The sequence below is a fragment of the Dipodomys spectabilis genome, unplaced genomic scaffold, assembly GCF_019054845.1.
Source record: "Dipodomys spectabilis isolate Male_0828 unplaced genomic scaffold, ASM1905484v1 ptg000002l, whole genome shotgun sequence".
NCBI lineage: Eukaryota > Metazoa > Chordata > Mammalia > Rodentia > Heteromyidae > Dipodomys > Dipodomys spectabilis.
The window spans coordinates 53,818,112-53,837,436 of record NW_024870679.1 but is presented as its reverse complement, the minus strand read 5'-3'; the positions used below and the strand labels follow the sequence as shown (position 1 = coordinate 53,837,436).

Sequence of the window (19,325 nt, the reverse complement as noted above, 5' to 3'; positions counted from 1 at the left end):
GATTCCCAGGCCGTCCAAGCTATTCTCTCTTCCACAGGCCTTCGAGGCTTAGTTTGATGTCACAGAAGAACCGCCCCGCCCCCATCCCGCCACGGTGGAACCACGCCCCCTCTGGCCCCAAGCCCCGCCCAGCTTCCGCCGAGCCCCGCCCGGCCTCTCGCCCTCGCGTGCTTCCGGCCCCTCCCCTCATGGCTGCTATGACAACGAGTCCGGGCCCCGCGCTCAGCTGCTACTCGGGCGGGACCCAGGCTGGACCGCGGGCCCCGGCCTGGGGGCCACAGCTGCCACCGGCGCCGCCACCTTGTGTCTTCCCCATCCCCGCCCCTCCCCGAGTCTCCCCGCCTCACTCGGGCCCGTGGCCGGGGTCCCTCCCCGCCACCTTACCCCGCGCAGATGCCGAAGGTGAAGGCGTTGCAATGCGCCCTGGCGCTGGAGATCCGCTCTGTGAGTACTGGTCGGGCCTCCCGCCCCGGAACAGCTTCCCTCTGGGACCGCCTCTTCTCCAGGGGGTACCTGAAAACTCGGGGTCCCTCACCCGCAGGTGTCCGTCACCGTCGGAACCAGTGACTTCCGAGGAGCCATGGCGCCCGTCACGTCGGGGCCTGCTCCCCTCCAAGTCGCGCACCCCTCCGCGCCGGGCCCCGGCCTCCCCCCAGCCTCCAGTGTGGTTGCTTTTCACTGATCGCTCCAGAGCTGCCCTTCCGGAGGGTGGGGGGCGGCGGGGTTCTCTTTAAACTCCTCCGCTGTGATTTTCGGGCTCCCCTGGCCCGGGTGTGGGGCCTGGTGGCATTCCGTCCAAGTCACAAAGTGCTAGCCGGTTGGGACCGAGCCTCCCAGCCTCCAGGGAGGGACGGAGTCCCTTTTTCCTTAGCATACAGTCCCCACCCACAACAACTGAAATGTGGCATCACCCCAGCAGTACTTTGCAATCCTCTTCCAGGAGAAACCGCGTTCCTTAGAAACCATTTCAGTACCCCTCCCCCCCCACCCCGTGCCCCCCCATCCCCCACCCCTCTGACTTTAAGAGGGGGATTGGGATTCCTCCACATTCTTCCAATCAGTGCACAGAAATTCCCCTCAGCTTTTAGAGGAAATCTTCTCACTCTCCAAACTTGTAATGCCATCCATTCTCTCCAGACTGGTTTAAGAGAATCCTTTCCCAGCCTCTTGGTGGAAATCCAGCTGAGGCTCTGCATTGCTGTGAGAACTCCATCATCCTGGATAATCAAAGCACTTCCAAGGAGTATTGAACTCCTTCCCCTCTTTATTTTCCTCTTTGGACGAAAGTTCCACAATGGAGGAAATCCCCTCTCCCAAATCCCCCTCTGGAAGTCCTCTCTCCCCAGCCCCCTTGTGGATCTCCCAGAGGATGCTTACAGGCCCATCCTCACTGGTCAGTCCTGGACCTCCCCCAGGAGCCCTCAGCATTTCCTTCCTGCTGCCATGCAGGCCAGGCTTTTGTGTCCACTTAACCCTGGTTTGCATCATCCCTCTCTTCCTGGGTGGTATTCCTTACTAGCTAAGCAAACCACCTTGGAGATCACAAAACTGGTTTAAGGCTTTAAGGAGCAGAACCTTGGGGGGAGCAGAGTATGGGACAAAGGGTGAATAGTTTCTAGGAACTCTTGGTTTCTGGGCAATCCTGCAGCGATTTTAATCCGAGACACTGTAGTCTTGGCTTGAAGTGTTTGTATCACAAGCTGGCTTTGATAACGTTTTGTAAAGTAGGATTAGTCTGTTAAAAGAATACACACAACTTCCTAAACCTCTCCTCCCAGGACTTGTGAAACACTTCCCCAGATCAGCTTTCCTAGACTGTTATTGGCTGCTTCTTCCTCCCCTGTTAGCCAATGGGGCTTGGCTTATTCTGCTGAGCACCACTCCCCTTCCCTGGCCAGAACTGTAACTTGCTAAAAGGAAGTACTCTGCTATAATTGATTGTCGCCTAAGGAGCCAGAGACACGCATTTTATTTCGATATGTTGCACACCGAAAGTGAATAATTGCATACTGGAGCTTTGTTATTCATCAGAGTTAAAGAAAACTATGCAGAAGGAAATATTCCTTTTCTTTTTTTCTTTAATAAACACTTGAGTTGCAGAGTTTTAGTGTTCTGAAAAATCTTAGAAGTCACCACGTTTCATCCCTTCTACAAGTGACAAAGTAGAGCTGTGCCATGACTATTTGTCAAGGGTTGCATAAGTGTTTTGGAGCAAATCTGTAAAGATGCTAAGTTTTCTGTCAAAGGCTTTCTTAATGGCTCTGATAGGAGGAACAAAAGATCATTACTAGTCTTACAAGTTAAAGAAGCCTGATTAATTTGACTCTGATTGAATAGGGGAGATTTATGGCCAGGGAGATATCTATTTATCTGTCTTTCTATCTGTGCATAGATAGACAGACAGATAGATAGATATGCACATTTTTAAAATTGTCTTTCAACTTCACATATATACAAACCATTGTGCACTTGGCTTTCTTCTCTTCATTTAATACGTCCTGGAGATATTGTCATTGGAAATTAGCATCTTTTCTCCTTGACTTTTCAAATTAAAAAAATAAATCAACATTTTCAGACATGCATGTAGTTGGGAGAATAATTTTGTGAATAACTCATATGATGTACATACATGAAGTTGGTTTATCTTTACACACATATTCATATATACATGAATATGTACAGATATTTATATTTATCTATATGAGTGTTTATGTACAAATAAATATTTTTGATGAAAAATTGAAAGTAAATTGTTAACATCACAGGGTTCAGCTTTTTTCAAGACATCATTAATGTTAAGGATATTATTGTGCATAAGATAACATAAAAATATACTTTCCTTCTTCCTTCCTTTTTGTGCTAGATATTGAACATAGGCCCTCAGGCATTTTAGGCAACCCTGATGCTTAAACCACACCCCCATACCTAGCTCTTTTGTTTGTGGTTTGTTTTTAGTTAGTGTCTTAGGACTTTGTCTTTGACTTTGTGACCTGGAATTCCTCATTGGGATGCCCCTGATTTTCAAGTAGCTGGGATTTTAGGAACTCACTATCACTCCTGGCTATTAGTGATAATTTCTTATTATAAAGTCCATACTTGGATTTTTCAAGTTGTCATGTAAATGATTTTTATAATTCATCAAATCAAGATCCAATCAAGGTTTCCATACTGAAATTGTTAGCTCTTTTTAGTCCATTTTAATAGACACCAACTTTTTTCATTTCAATATCGTTCCTTTTTTCCCTTCTTATGAATTTTGAAAAATTCATATGTTCATGTCACCATTACCAAAGTCAAGACTTAGAATGTTTCCACTCTACAAATTTCCCTTGTGTTCCCTCACAAATCCCATGTAAAAGGAAGTACCATTCTAGTATATTGGAGGGATATAATATACTTTTGTTGGCTCATCTTGTTTTTGAGATTCTGTTATACGGGATTTCAATTTCGAGGTACAAAGAAGCCACATTTTAAGAAGTCAAATTGGGAGTCTTTATTAGAAAGGCAGTGACTGCAGGCAGACACATGGCCCCAGAAAACTTGCAGCCTTGAATACACTAACACTGTAAGAAAACTGAGCCATAAGAGTAGTAAAGCAAAGACAAAGCAGAAAAACAATACCAACAAACCAGATCAACTCCAATGGAGAGCCAAAGAGGGATGCCTTGGTGACCTGAGGAGAGTCAGGAGACATGAGGCATGGTGTGCAATGGTGGCTGAGTTGGTTGAGGCCTACACAAGGTTATGGTCACTGGGGGGCAGAGTCACAGGGAGCTTGAGAGTCTCCAGTTTATGGCACAGAACGGGCAGGTCCAGTAACATATTGTCCAAGTCCCTGCCCTTGCCTCTAGGAATTTAGGCACCCCCATCACCCCCGTCACCTAGGAGTAAGACTTCACCTTCATCCACCAAGAAGAACAGATAGCTAAGCTCAGTATCCGTATCCATATATATATATATATATATATATATATATATATATATCAGTCGTTTGTTTCTTTAAACTATGGAGTAGTTTATTTACATGTTTGTTTACTCATTCTATCTCTGTCTTTCTAAAATCTACAAAAGTATATATATATTCGTAAGGAAATTGTACTTTTTCTGGAATGATATGATATGCCTAATAACTTGCTTTTAAAGAGCATCTACAGGATTATAGTTCTCAATACTTACACATGTAATGTTTAATACGTATCTTTTATAGAAGGCATGTTGACTGCTTTGTTTTTGACCTTTTTATTATTATTTCAATTTTCACAAGACTACTAGGGAAAATAATTTCCTCCCAGCAGTATGTTTTCTTTCATATACTATGACTGTTGGCCAATACCAAATGTATGGTATGCCCAAAGCTTTCATGCTTGCTATGTTTTCACCTTCATAACATGATGATATTACCATATTGCACAAAGATCACTACTAATACAAGAAACTAGAGTTAAGCCAAATGCCTAGGCAATGCAACTGCCCAATTTTCCATACTATAATACTGCCAGTGTTAGGTTAATGTAGAATTCCCAGTGTTTCTTCTCTATATTCCCTTTACCTAACATAATTCAAATAATTATAGCATTGGAATATTCTTTCAGTCACTACTCATCTGAACACTTATTTATCTACAAGATCCTTATATGTTATGGTCTTTGTAAATTTCCCTGAAGTCTATACTTTAAAAACTTGATTATAAAGTACTTCAGACTTGCATTTTAAAAATATAATATTGCACATGTAAATGTCTTCTTTGTACCTTTTTCTGCCCCATTTTCCTTCCTCTTTTACTCCCTTGAGTTTATATAACCAGTATCCTAAAATTGTAATGCCTTTCTTCATTCAGGTTTTGTACAATGTGTGTGTGTGTGTGTGTGTGTGTGTGTGTGTGTGTGTGTGTGTGTTGTGTATGCCAGTGTGTTCACTTAAGAAATGTTACACAAATGGTATCATGTAGTATGTATCCTGTCAGTTTTGATTCTTGGAAATTGTAATTCATTTCTTAAATTGTTCTATGCTGTTTTTATTATAGTGATTTAAATTTGTTTCCCTCTTTATGGACTTTTAAATACCAGTTATTTCCACTTGTTAATTTTACTATGTTTCAGTTACTGTTAAGCCTGGACACTGTGCTGTAGGGAACACTGTGGAAATTCTTTGGGTGACCTTTGTTTCTCATGGTGTTTCGGGGGTCCAATTGGTAATGTTCAGTAATGTACTTGATTTCTCATTGAATATAGTAGCCTCGTCCTTATCAGTGGAGTAAATCTTCTAAGACACCCACCCTGCCCCCTAGTGGATGCCTTAAACTGAAGATGATGACACATGCTATATAAATTAATAATTTTTTCATATTAACTAAACATTTGTCATGTACTGTAGCTAGAACTTTTGTAGTCTGGAGCATGAGTACAACATTAATACAGATTTCTTTTCCTTCACAATTTCACAGGTAGAAAGTTCATTCTTACCAGAGAGCTTAGCAACCTGATCATACTTTATTTTTTTCCTTTCCTTATTAACTCAAGAACTTTAACACTTTCATTTAAAGGAAGCATGTTTATGGCTTCTCTGTGTATTTTTCTTGCTAACATCAGTACTTTTGAACTTTGGAGTAAAAATTAATTTAAAAAATAATTTCTTGAAACAAGTACCATTATGCCTTGACAGCTAATCTGATAACCAAGAAGTCTGCTAAGTGATTAATGTGTGGGTAGTGCATACAGCATAGATACTCTAGACACAGGGGTCAGTCACATCATGCAATGGATGGGAAACATGGTGATATTTCATTATGTTGCTTAGAAGGGCATGTAATACAAAGTTTGAGTTGTTTATTTATGAAATTTTTCCATTTAATATTTTTGAACATAGTTAACAATGGATAATAGAAACCACAGAAAGTAAAACTACAGATGGGGGCTATGTATATAGGTAAAAACATGTTTATTAGAGAATAATAACTGATAAGTATTTTGTTTTTGAAAGACTTTTTAAGACAGTGAATATTTTAGGAATTACCATTAAATTTAAGGAAAAATATACTTTGTTTTACTTAGAACTCTCTTAAAAGTTTCTTTTTTTTTCTTGAAAATCATGGTACTAGTGCCACTGCTTGTGTTGTTTGAGTTGCTAATATGTGACACCTTCATCCCACATTTGACATTCTGAGATTTTGAAAGCACATTGATGCTGTGCCTAGGTACAAATACATCTCTGATTAGTCCTACTCCAGAAGTTACATGTATGTGTGTGTGTATATATATATATATATATATATATATATATATATATCATTATAAATTATTTTCTCTTTCTTTTAGTTAGTACATTGGCTTATTTTTTCAGTTGTGATTATAGGTAAAGTGCATTTTTATATGCCTTGGGGGGAAAATAAGTATACTCTGTTGCTGTATTATAAATGTCAATTAGGTCAAATTACTAAGTGTTGTTTACATCATCTATGTCTTTCACGATTATTTGATTGCTTGTTTTATCAATTACTGAGAGAGTATTTAAATTCAATTATATAGTTTTTGCTTCATTTTTTGACACTGTATAATTAGATGTGAATGCATTTAATTTTGTTACATCTTATCAATAATTTTTAATCAATTAGAAATGTGGCACTCCATCCTTGGTAATTTTTTTCTGAAATATACATTAGATCAAATTAAGATAGTCACTCCAGCTTTCCTATGATTAATGATTGTACAGTGTATACTTTAAATCATTTTATCTTTCATCTACTTTTTACATTGAGATGGAATTCACATGGTATAAAATCTACCACTTTAAAGTGGTAAATTTAGTAAAGTGTAAATTTAGTAATCTCAAAGTTGTGGTACAATAGCTTATCTAATTCTTCAACATTTTCATCACCTTGTGAAGAAAACCTATACCCATTGACAGTCATTACTTAGCCCTCCTCCTTCAAGCTCCTAGGGATCAATAAGATAATAGCCCAATGGGTCATCTCATGTAAGATAGAAATCACACACAGACTAATTCTGAAGCAAAAGCAGGCAAAGTTTACTGCAGAGAAAAAGTACAATAGACTACTCCATAGGGAGAGTAAGTCTAGGTTGTAACTAAGAAGAAAACAGCAGCAGGCTACCTCCCAAACCAGAGTAGCCCTGGGGTTGGATGGTCTAGGTTTATAACCCTTCATATCCGCCTGTCTGGTGGTCCCATATAGAAGTGGGGTGAGGGCCAGATATGTACAAAAGCTCATTTCCTCCTACATTACCTATTTCATGAACATCTTAAATCCCTATCCAATGACGTACATCCTATTGTGATAATGAAGCAAAGGTTATTTTTCGGTGGGAGGTTCTTGCACACATACTCTTAACTTCTGGAAAGTTCTGATTAGCTGAAGTGGGACTTGCCCTTCTCCCCCTTATTCTTCACTCTCAGGGAATGGGTAATTGTCCCATTTGTTTATGGCTTGGGCCAGAATAGATACCTTTTGTAGTTTTCTGGTTCTGACTTTCCTCAGGTCTTTGTCACATTCTTCCTGCCTATTACATAATGTCATAATTATATCTTAGGAGTTTTGACTCTTCTGTATATTTCTACAAATGGAATAATTTCTCACTTCTCTTAGCACAGTGGGTGTAAGGTTTTATTATTCATGTTGTGGCATGTTATCAGTGCTTTACTCATTTTTTAGGGGAATTTTTATTCATTCACTAGTTGATGAATATTTGGTTTTATCCACCTTTTGGATATTATAAATAATACTTCTATATCTGTGTATACATTTTTGTGAAGAAATGTGCTTTTGTTTTTTGTTTTGATTTTTGTTATGAGGCTTGAACTCAGAGCTCCTAGCTCTGAGTAATCTTCAGATCTCAGCCTCCCAAGTAGCTAGAAGTATAGGAATGAGTCACTAGCACTCAGTGATATATGCTTTTAATAATCTAGAGCATAGACATATACATTGTTGGATTTTATAACATTTTTGGAGGAATTGTTAAGCTTTTTCTATGTGGTTGTATCATTTTATATTTCTGTCAGTAAAGTAAGAGAGTTCCAGCTTCTTATTTATGCTCACCTTTTTGATTAATCATCCTAATGAATGGAAAGAAGTATTTCATTTGTGGTTTTAATACAAGTATTCCTAACAAATGATGTTGAAAATGTTTCCATGTACTTGTTGACCATTTTCTGGAAATATTCTTGTCTGTTTTTTCTTTATGTATTTTAGACTCTGTTTATACATGTTTTTAATTGCTGTTTTACATATGTTTCTAATTGTTACATAATTATAGCTTTTCTTTGTCATTAGTAATCTTTGTTTTGATACCTGTTTTGATATTAATATAGTCACCTGAGCTCTGTTTGGTTTATAGCTTACATACTATACATTTTCCCATTTTTGTTTTTTTACTGTCAACTGATTTGTGTCTTGGAATCTAAAGAGTGTCTCTTGCCGACAGCATATTGTTGAAAATATTTTTTGTTTGTTTTTTAAAGGCATGCAAATATATTAATTTACAAATTGGGAAAATGACAGAGTGTAGTTACCCATTAGAGCCGCAGATGATGATTTTGGAGGAAACTGTGTGGAATTAGAGAACATACAATGGCTTGGAAAAAGAGATCATTTTGCAAATGATTCTCTTTGGGACTAGAATAGAGGATAGTATATGACAAAGTCTGTCTAGGTGTTGACAGAACTCAAGTCTTTCTTCCTGTGATGTGAATTTACAATTTGGGAAGAAAGAGAATGGACTAAAGGTAATTTTCTTCTTTGGTGGATTTGAGCAAATAAGGAAAATTTGCAGAAAACATCTTCCTGCCTACAAGGGTCAGAAGCAAGGGAAGTTCACTGGGATCTTGAATCCAAGGTAGGGTCTAAGGCCTTTTAATTTCCTTTAAATCATTGCTCAGTGTGCCATAAGAAAAAACCCTACTTTATTTAGTGTTTACCTATTGCTTGATCCTTGTTGCTAGAAAGCATCTCTGTGAGTGAAAATCAGTAAGTATGACCTTTTGTGTCTACCTTCTCTTTCCTTTATACAGATAAAGAATAAAAGGAAATAGAAATGAAGTTTGGAGAAGTTGAGATTCCAAAATCAGTAGAGGCAGTATATGATTCAGTGCTGGTAGCAGACAAAAAGAATTATTTTCTAACTCTCACAGTAGTCTTTGGTGTCTTCAGACAAAAGGAAAATTAAGAGTTGGAATGAAGATGTCACATGATATGTATAAATTATGGTTACAGAATAGATATTTCAGTAGATTCTGGATGGTGTGTCCACATTTCTCTGAAAAGAACCGGTCATCACTTTATTCCTAGGTTATTCTGATGTTGAGCTTCTTGTTTTTGTTGCCTATGATTTCAGTTTGCTTCCTTTAGTTTTTTTTATGTTATGAACTAAATCTGTCCCATTATTGGAACCATGTTCATTTTTGAGCCTGTTTCCCTTCCTTTTGTTTTGGTCTGTCATGGGGCCTGAACTCTGGGCCTGGATGCTGTCCCTCATCTCTTCAGCTCAAGGTTAGAGTTCTACCACTTGAGCCACAGTGTCAGTTTTGGCTTTTTCTGCTTATGTAGTGCTGAGGAATTGAACCCAGGGCCTTCATGCATGCAAGGCAAGCACTCTACCACTGAGCCACCTTCCCAGCCCCTTCTTAATTAAATCCAAGTTTTGGCTGTGGGCTCTTATTGAGCAAGATGTTCATCAGTACAGTTTCTCAGTACAGTTTATTGCCTTTGGGTGCTTTTGGCACCTGACATCATCTAATCCAGTTATGTTCCTATGTTCAATGTAAGCAATAAGAAGCTGTACCATGTTCTGTTTTGTTGTTTTCTGTGGGTTCAAGGACTTGAACTTAGGGCCTAGAAGCTGCACCTTAGCTTGAATTTTGTTCTAGGCTAGCACTTTACCACATGGGCCACAGCTTCACTTCTGGCTTTTTGGGGCTTAATTGGAGATGAGTCTCACTGACTTTCCTGTCTTGACTGGCTTTGAACCACAGTTCTCAGATCTCAGCATCCTAAGTAGCTAGCATTACAGGCATGAGCCACTTGCACCCAACTTGGATAGTAGCTTTTAGTCCATTCTTACTATCTCTACCTTTGATTAGATGGTCTAATCAATTTAGCTATAATACATAACCACAAGGAGATTTACCTCTGTCATTTTGCATTTCTTCTTCCATTTCTTCTTTGGTGTTACCTAGTTTATATTGTTCTACTTCTTATTTCTTTTTCTATTTTTTTTTGCTTTTTTAAAAAAGTAGCTGATTTGCTGGGCTGGGAAGGTGGCTCAGTGGTAGAGCACTTGCCTTGCATGCTCAAGGCTCTGGGTTCGATTCCTCAGCACCACATAAGAAAAAAGCCGGAAGTGGCGCTGTGGCTCAAGTGGTAGAGTGCTAGCCTTAAGCTGAAGAGCTGAGGGACAGCGCCCAGGCCCAGAGTTCAGGCCCCACGACCGGACCCAAAAAAAAAAAAAAAAAGTAGCTGATTTGCAGTTTGCATCTTAATTTATAAAAATGTTTGATTAATACCAACTTATGTTTGGTAACACACAAAATCTTTGCTTCTGCTTCTGGTTTTGTGATTATTCTTATTAAGGATTCCTTCTAGTTGATGAATATCAAGACTTTTTTATAGTTTTATATTTTGTATTATTGGATGTTTATATTGAGCATAATTAGGAGTTTTTAAATCTTATATGTCTCAAATGGACTTATTTCTTTTGTTTTTAATAGATATTACTTCTTTTTAAAACAGTTTTAAAACTATTCCCACCCCCTTTCATCCTGTTATTTTTTAGGTAGATTCCCATGTTTGTGTCTGGGGCTGGCCTGAGTCTATGATACTTTCATCTATAGCCATCCATAAAATTGAGATTGCAGGTGTGAGCCACCTCATACAACTCATCTATTAACATTAATATTAATAATAATAATAATGAGCACTATTTATTACCATACATTAGTTTTACCAAAGGGGTTTTATTGTGACATTTCTACACATGTGTGCAATGTATCCCAATCAAACTCCCCCATTATTTTCTAAAATTCTTTCTGGGCTATTTCTTCTCTAAATATGGGATTACCATTATATTTACTTTTCTCTACTTGATGTCTTGTACATCTTCATTTTGGTTTCATTCCTTCCCTGCCCCTCAGAATGGGTAATTCTTTGACAGAGCATATCTGTTCTTGAGTGTTTCTAGTGAATTTTTAATTTTAGTTTGGCACTGGGCTCTAGAATTCAACTCTAGAATTTGTTTTGTTCTTTTCTTGAAGTATGATTTATATACTTCATTGATGTTATCTCCTTGACAAGACAATGATGAATTAATTTTCTTTAGGTCTTTTTTTTAAGACACATTTATTCAGGGTCATGATCAGACTATTATGTTTAGCAATCAACAGCATGGGTGCAAAAAAAAAAAGAAAAAAATCTACATTAAAACCCTTTTGTTGGAATGCTTTACACTTTCCACAGAACAGAAACTAAAATAACCTGTTACACAATTAGTCACAAATACAGTCCTTGAGTTCTTTTTGCCCATACACATGAGTATTGTCTAAAACATGCTTTCTTTGTAGCAGCTAGGCCCTGCAACCACTGTGCGTGGCTGAGTTCACAAATCTGTTGTAACCTGTAGCTTCCCTGTCACTTCTCTGGATCTCCTCTCCTGCTAAGCTTTGTTTCCTGGCAGTAATTAAAACCTCCTTCCACTGCCATAGTTACTGGTGCTGCTGGGACTGCCATAGCCACCTGGGGTTTGGCAAAGTATTGGCCTCTACCACCATAGCGGTGAGAGCTTCTGCCCCCAGTTTCCTCCCTTCATGGGTCCAAAATTTGAAAACTGTTGTCGTTGCCAAAATCGTTGTAGCTTCTACCACCTCCAAAATTGCTACCGTCATTACAAAATCCATTGTAGCTATCCCCACTACTGCCATATCCTCCACCACCACAGCTGCCACCAAAGCCACCTTGACCACTTAAGTTTCCTCCACGACCAAAATTGTCATTGCCATCAAAATCACCTCCACGACTGCCACCAAAGTTTCCAGAACCACTTAGACCTCTTTGGCTAGAAGAAGCACTAGTCATCTCTTGCTTTGATAGGGCTTTCCTTACTTCATAGTTGTGGCCACTCACAGTATGGTATTTCTGAATGACAATCTTGTCCACAGAGTCATGTTTAAAGTAATCCCGTAAGTGGTGTTCCCCTTGCCTTCTTTAATGCCACCAACAAAAATCTTCTTCACAGTTAAGTGGGCACCTGGTCTCTGAGAATCTTCTCTTGAGACAGCTCTTTTTGGTTCCACGACTCTTCCATCCACTTTGTGTGGTCTTGCATTCATAGTTGCATCTACTTCCTCCACAGTGGCGTAAGTTACAAACCCAAAGCCCCTGGAGCACTTGGTGTTGGGATCTCTCATTACCACACAGTTCGAGAGGATTCTCTATTGCTCAAAATGGCTCCTTAGACTCTCATTGGCCCTCTGATGAAGAGCTTCCACAGCTGTTCAGGCTCCTTAGGAGACATGACTGCAAAAAAGGGGTGGGAAGAGACCCTTGAGCGATGCTTCCTTAGTCGCATCCACGAAGAGAAAGGTTCTTTACGTCTTTGGCAAGAGTTCCTTTATTCATTTATACATAGTTATAATAGATTTTAAGTCTTTATCATTAAACTCAACTTCTGGATTTCTGTGCACTGCCATGCTTCTTATTTCTTCTTGTATCTTTCGGTTGGAAACTTGGCATTTAAAATAATATAGTAAAGAACTCTGAAAATTAGACATCCCCATATCCCAGGTGTATCATTGTCTGTTATTGGTAGCGGTATTTCTTTTCTGTTTAGTCACTTTTGAACTAGTTGTACAAATATATTCTTCGCCATGTCTGGCTACCAGTCTTTGCTCAGTTAACTTTCTTGTCTTCAAGTCATATTTGTCACAAACCAGTTGGCTGGAGGCCTGCTGTGCCCTGATAGAAATTGTGGGTAAGCAAGGAAAAGCTTTGCTGGTGATTCAGGGCACTTGGTGGGGTGTTTTTTGGTAAGCAGTGGCAGTGGATGACAAGAGGCAGTGGCGCCGACTGTGCAGTGCTCCTCAGCGTCACAGTTCTTGGGCCTCCCCAGTTGTGGCATCTGAAATTGACAGCTCTCTTGTGCCTCAGGCTCAGGTCCTGAAGCAGGAAGTGTGTCAGCTCTTTCATGTCTCTGGCAAGGTCTTACAGTAGAAAGTGTCTTGCATGGCTCACCCTGATCAGCTGATACTAGTTTTACTTTAGCTTCTTTTGCTGCCATCTCTGCTGCCATGGATTTTTTTTTTTTTTTTGTCGGTGGTGGGGCTTGAACTCTGGGCCTGGGCTCTGTCTCTGCGCTCTTCAGCTCAAGGCCAGTGCTCTATCACTTGAGGCACAGTGTCACTTCTGGTTTTCAGTGGCTTGTTGGAGATAAGAGTCTCATGGGCTTTCTTGCCCGGGCTGGCTTTGAACCAGGATCCTCATGTCTCAACCTCCTGAGTAGCTAGAATTACAGGTGTGAGCCACCAGCTCCTGGCTTGCCATGGATTCTTTTTTTTTTTTTTTTTTTTTTTAATTTTATTTTATTTTATTTGAGAACATACTGTACAGAGGGGTTACAATTACATGGGCAGGATAATGCATACATTTCTTACCAAGCATTGCAGCCTCCTCCTTTGTTTACCCTTCACCTCCCTTCCCAGCCTCCCCCCTCCCTCCCACCCAATCATACCCCCCCCTCCCCCCCCCCCACCGACATTGTAAAGCTGGTTTTGACATGACATTTTGTACTTCTCATTGTTGCAACAGGTCCACCTGAATCCTTAAATGACTTGTTTGTCCCCATCTCCTCCACATGTTATACTGACATCAAATATAGTGAAAGTGGGGGTTACACTGTGGGGGAGGGACATACAAAGCAACAAAGAAATAATCTTATAAATGCGTTAGAAACACATGCATGAAAGAAACAAAAACATTAAAATACATATTTGAGGTTTCGTTTTCCTAACATCACATTATCTGACTTTTTCCGCTTGACTCATACCTATACTAGATATTGCAAATAAGGGAAACCATGGGACCTATGTTTCTTTGGGCCTGGCTTACTTCACTTAATATAATTTTTTCCAAGCCTTTCCATTTCCTAACAAATGGGGAAATGTCATTCTTTCTGATGGAGGCATAGAATTCCATTGTGTATATATACCACATCTTCTTGATCCATTCATCTACTGAGGGGCATCTGGGTTGGTTCCATGTCTTAGCTATGGTAAATAATGCTGCAATAAACATAGTTGTGCTGGTAGCTTTAGTGTGGCCTTGTTTGTGATCATTTGGGTAAATGCCCAAAAGTGGGATTGCTGGGTCATTGGGGAGCTCTATGTGGAGTCTTTTGAGGAACCTCCATACTGCTTTCCAAAGTGGTTGAACAAGTTTACATTCCCACCAACAATGAAGTAAGGTTCCTTTCTGTCCACATCCCCTCCAGCATCTGTTGTTGTTAGAGTTCTTGATTTTTGCTGTTCTAACTGGAGTGAGGTGATATCTCAATGTTGTTTTGATTTGCATTTCTTTTATGGCTAGGGATGTTGAACATTTCTTCATGTGTCTATTGGCCATCCTTCTTTCTTCTTCAGAGAAGCTTCTCTTTAAGTCTTTCGCCCACTTACTTATTGGGCAGTTGTTTCTTTGAGGATTTGTTGTTGGGTGGTTTAATTTTTTGAGTTCCAAGTATATTTTAGATATGAGACCCTTGTCTGTTGTATGGCTAGTAAAGATCTTCTCCCAGTCCGTGGGCTTTCTATTGATCTTGCTAGCTATGTCATTTGCCCTGCAGAAGCTCTGCAACCTTATACAATCCCATTTGTCCAGCCTTTCTTTGATTTGTTGTGTTTCCGGGTCTCTATTCAGAAAATTTCGGCCTGAGCCAAGGAGACCCAGGGTTTCTCCTATTCCATCCTGTAATGTTTTCAGAGTGTCTGCTTTGAGTTCAAGGTCTTTGATCCATTTGGAGTTGATTCTGGTGCAGGGTGATATATAAGGATCTAGCTTTAGTTTTCTACATGTAGTTAACCAGTTTTGCCAGCACCATTTACTGAAGAGGCTGTCTGTCTTCCATTCTATTGTTTTAGCTCCCTTATCGAAGATTAGATGGCTATAGGTCTGTAGGTTCATTTCTGGGTTTTCAATTCTATTCCATTGGTCCTGAGGTCTGTTCTTATGCCAATACCAAGCTGTTTTGATTACTATGGCTTTATAGTAGAGTTTGAAATTTGGTATTGATATTCCTCCAGCAGTGTTCTTTCCGTTGAGGAGCGTTTTTGCTATTCGGGGTCTTTTCTTGTTCCATATGAATTTTTGGATTGCCTCTTCTATTTCCTTGAAGAATGAGGTTGGAATTTGGATAGGTATTGCATTGAATTTGTAGATAGCCTTGGGAAGTATTGCCATTTTCACAATGTTAATCTTTCCAATCCAGGAGCATGGGAGGTTTTGCCATTTTTTAAGTTCTGTGTTGATTTCCTTTTTCAAGATTTTAAAGTTTTCATCATAGAGGTCCTTCACTTCTTTAGTTAAGTTAATTCCTAGGTATTTTATTTTTTGTGGGGCTATTACAAATGGAGTTGCTTTCCTAATTTCAGCCACACTTTTCTCATTGTTGGTATACAGAAAAGCCATTGATTTTTGGGGGTTAATTTTATAACCTGCTACTTTGCCAAAGTTTTGAATCAGCTTGAGTAATTTGGGAATGGAGTCTATGGGATTCTTTAAATACAAGATCATGTCATCTGCAAAGATGGAGAGTTTTATTTCTTCTTTCCCTATTTGGATCCCCTTTATGTCTGCATCTTGTCTTATTGCTGTAGCTAGGCATTCTAATACTAGATTGAAGAGAAGTGGAGAGAGTGGGCATCCTTGTCTTGTTCCTGAGTTAAGGGGAAATTTGCCATGGATTCTTGACTGTGGCTTATTGGCCTTCACTCCTCATGACAGTCTCCACTGTTGTGAGAGCTGCTTGTCACTTCCTGTTTTGTAGGGAGGGAGGCAGCTGCCTTGCCAACACCCTCACATGTGCAAGCTACAGGTTTTTCTCTTTCTGTTGTTGATATTACCAGCTCAGCCTCCTCACTATCCATGACAGTCAGAAGTAGGCAAGGAAAAATAGTTTAGAGAAGCCTTTATTGACACTGTTGCAACACAGATAATATCTTCTGGCTGTTCAGAAAGTCAACCAAACAGCCTGATTATGTAACCAAAAAAAGGGATTGTGGCAAGATTGTCTGCACTAATCATGACTTTCTTTCAGTTGGGCTTAACATTTCCTTAAACGACACAACCCAAGTTGAATGCCAGTGCCTCGTGCCCTAATCCTACCCACTCTAGAGGTTGAGATTTGAGGATTGTGGTTTGAAGCCAAACCAGGCAGGAAAATCTGCAAGTAACCACCGAACACCCAGAAGTGTAGCTGTGGCTCAAGTGGTAGAGCACTAGCTTTGAGCATAAAAGCTCAGAGGCAGGCCCCAGACCCTAAGTTCAGACCCCAGGATTGGCACAAATAGATACATAAAATAAAATAAATGCCCTGAACTTTAGCTTTTGCTAAAGATCTCTGTGTACATTTGGGGGCATGCTTTTTGTGCCCCTGTAGGCAGTTGCCAAACTAAGTCTCTACTTCCAACTTACCCAGAGCTTTAATATCAGCTAACAGTGGGAGCACACAGCTTTCTAGCTCATTTCTGGCTGTAAGAACAACTCTGAACATGTTTATAGCCTTTTAAATTACCGAGAATAGGACTTCAGTTAACCACCTTGCTTATTATTTTCTACTTTTCCTCTCCGATTTTAAATTCTCTTTTTTTGCTTTCTGTAACTGTAAAGCTGCTGAGGTTTTTTTTTTTTAATAATGGAAGAATTTTTACCAGTGTAGATGAGAAAAACATCTTGTTTCTAGCCTGTGTTAGAGATTGGAAAAGGACCCAGTCCTCAGTGATCACAAATAGATTAGCTTTGTCCAATAGATGTATGCTCAGAGTCTCAAATTTGAACCAAAGATACAATTTGAAATTTTCTAGGCTTACATAAAAAGTTAAAAGAAGTAGAAGAAATTAATTTTAAATGATACCTTTTACTGAAATCAATATATTAAAAATATTGTAATTCAATAAATAATTAATACAAATTTTTTGAGATATTTTACCTGCATTTTATACCAAGTCTTCAAAACTCAGTATGTATTTTACATTTGTAGCCCACCTGAATTTGGACTAACCATAGCTGTTGGTCTCAGTGGATAGCAGCTACTCTGTGGAATGGTAGATTTAGGGGGACTCTGATAGTTTTGTTCTTAATGGTATGTAGTAAGAACTGGACCTGATGCACTAGGATTTGCTGAGAACCTCGATGTTTGTGATCAGTTGTGAACATAATGGGGGAAAGGTAGAAAATATGGTAAAATGTAAATAATCAACAATATCTTAACTGCTATGTACAAGGGGCAGAAAGTCTTAGTCACTTATTGAATGCAATAGTCAGATAAGATGGCAGATAATTTATTCTAGCAATAATGGTATTGAGTACTATTGATAAGTCAGGCAATGCTCTAAGCACTTCAGATATCTTCCTTAATATTATGGCTCATTCACTTTGTGATCTTAAGTTAGTAGATCACCTAAACTTCCTTGGGAGTATTTATTGTTTCTCTCTATAAAATATCTGGAGATGTACTAGACAATCTCTACCCTTCTTAATCATGAAAACCCGTATCTTTGGATATAAATGATAAAGAAAATAGAATTTCTTTTTTCAGGGACTTTATAATCAAGCAGAAAGTGAGATATATTTATTTCATTGAAATGAATCTGGATAATAATCTCACCTTGAGAGAGTTGTAAAATATTGACCTGAGTAGCCTCAAACTTGATGTGTAGTTCAAGCTGGTGTTGGGCTTTTTAATCTTCCTGCTTCAGCCTTCTGAGTGCTGGAATTATAGGCACTTTTCATTATGCCCAGCTTCTATATATACTTCAATATGTTGTTAGGGAATGAGATATATTTTATTTATTTTTATTATTAGTGTAAAGGTAATGTACAAATGGGTTACAGTTACAGAAGTCAGGTAGTGAGTACATTTCTTTTTGAACAGTGTTTCCCGTTCCAAGACATATTTTAATATTACTATGTTGGACTCAAATTTTGGGGACCATTTAATATCCCATTAGGGTATTGACCATTGACAGTAGAATATGGCAGGGATTGAAGAAAGGGCTATGGATTACGTAGAAAGTGCAGGTTTTCTGCCTATGCTTTCTGTCAAATCATAATAAGGCAGTTAAGTACTATTTAATATATAAAAGTACTATATTAAGCAAAACACTTTCAATTCACCAGGTTAGAATTTTTGTCATGTTGCGTTTGAATATATTACCTATGAATTTCTATTTAGGGTGATGAAGATCAGATTTGTCCTTTTCATCTGCAATTTTTTGTTCTCTAATATGATGTTGTATTTCTGCTGAGTGTTAATCCTTTGTGATTAAATGATGCTGAATAACTTTATATCAGCAATTCAGCAAAATTGGAGCCTAAGACTGACTGCTTAAAATGATTAATGTCTGTCTCAAGAACAAGTACATAGTGTTTCAAATGTGGAACAAATAACCCAACGGAAAAGTGTAGCTTTCTCAAAGGAATGGAAATTATCAAGGCATTTAAAGTAAATTCTATGAACAGTAGAATTCTCTCTTTCTCTCGCTCTTTGTATTTCCATTTGAGTGCCAGACCTCTCTTCTTATGTAATATTTGACGAGTTATTTTGGTAGGACAGTTCACAGAAATTTTATAAAGCAGTAATATCCACTTGATTTATTTCAGGTAACTTGTCCAGGAGTGGTGCTGAAAGACAAGGAGGACATCTACCTTAGCATCTGTGTGTTTGGCCAGTATAAAAAGACACAATGTGTCCCAGCCACTTTTCCACTGGTCTTCAATGCCAGAATGGTGTTTGAAAAGGTAAGTTCAAATATTGGACCAAGTATTAGCAAACAAACACAAAAGCCAAGTGACTCCAGTTTTTTAGTAAAAGCCAAACTTATCACTGGACAAATTTTTATGTAAACAAATTATTAGAAATTTGCTGACTCCATGCTTTGGATTAATCCAAAATTGTAAATAGAGAAGTTTCAGAATAAATATGCATTATATTATGCATTGAATCAGTTGCCTTTTTCTTGGTAAATAAGCTTGTTTCCATCATTGTCTTAGTGGGCTTTATGTAAAGCAATTTACCTTGAATTCTGAATTACAATTTTCACACAAGAAAAGAAGACAT

At 38.8% G+C, this 19,325-nt stretch overlaps 1 protein-coding gene and 1 pseudogene across 3 annotated transcripts in view; one reads left to right on the top strand and one right to left on the bottom strand.

Annotated features, from left to right (window-relative positions):
• The first annotated feature begins 215 nt into the window (after window positions 1-215).
• The window catches only part of Spata6 (spermatogenesis associated 6), a 68,071-nt gene continuing 48,961 nt past the window's right edge, over window positions 216-19,325 (top strand). For 2 of the 3 annotated variants that reach the window (XM_042682521.1, XM_042682513.1), the window contains exons 1-2: window positions 216-444; window positions 18,869-19,006. In XM_042682521.1, the coding sequence (XP_042538455.1) occupies window positions 394-444; window positions 18,869-19,006 (189 nt within the window). In that variant the 5' untranslated portion in view covers window positions 216-393. Of the gene's footprint in view, window positions 445-18,868; window positions 19,007-19,325 lie in introns of those variants that run through there. The other variant, XM_042682530.1, reaches the window with a different exon arrangement.
• On the bottom strand, window positions 11,518-12,515 carry LOC122108312 (annotated as a pseudogene).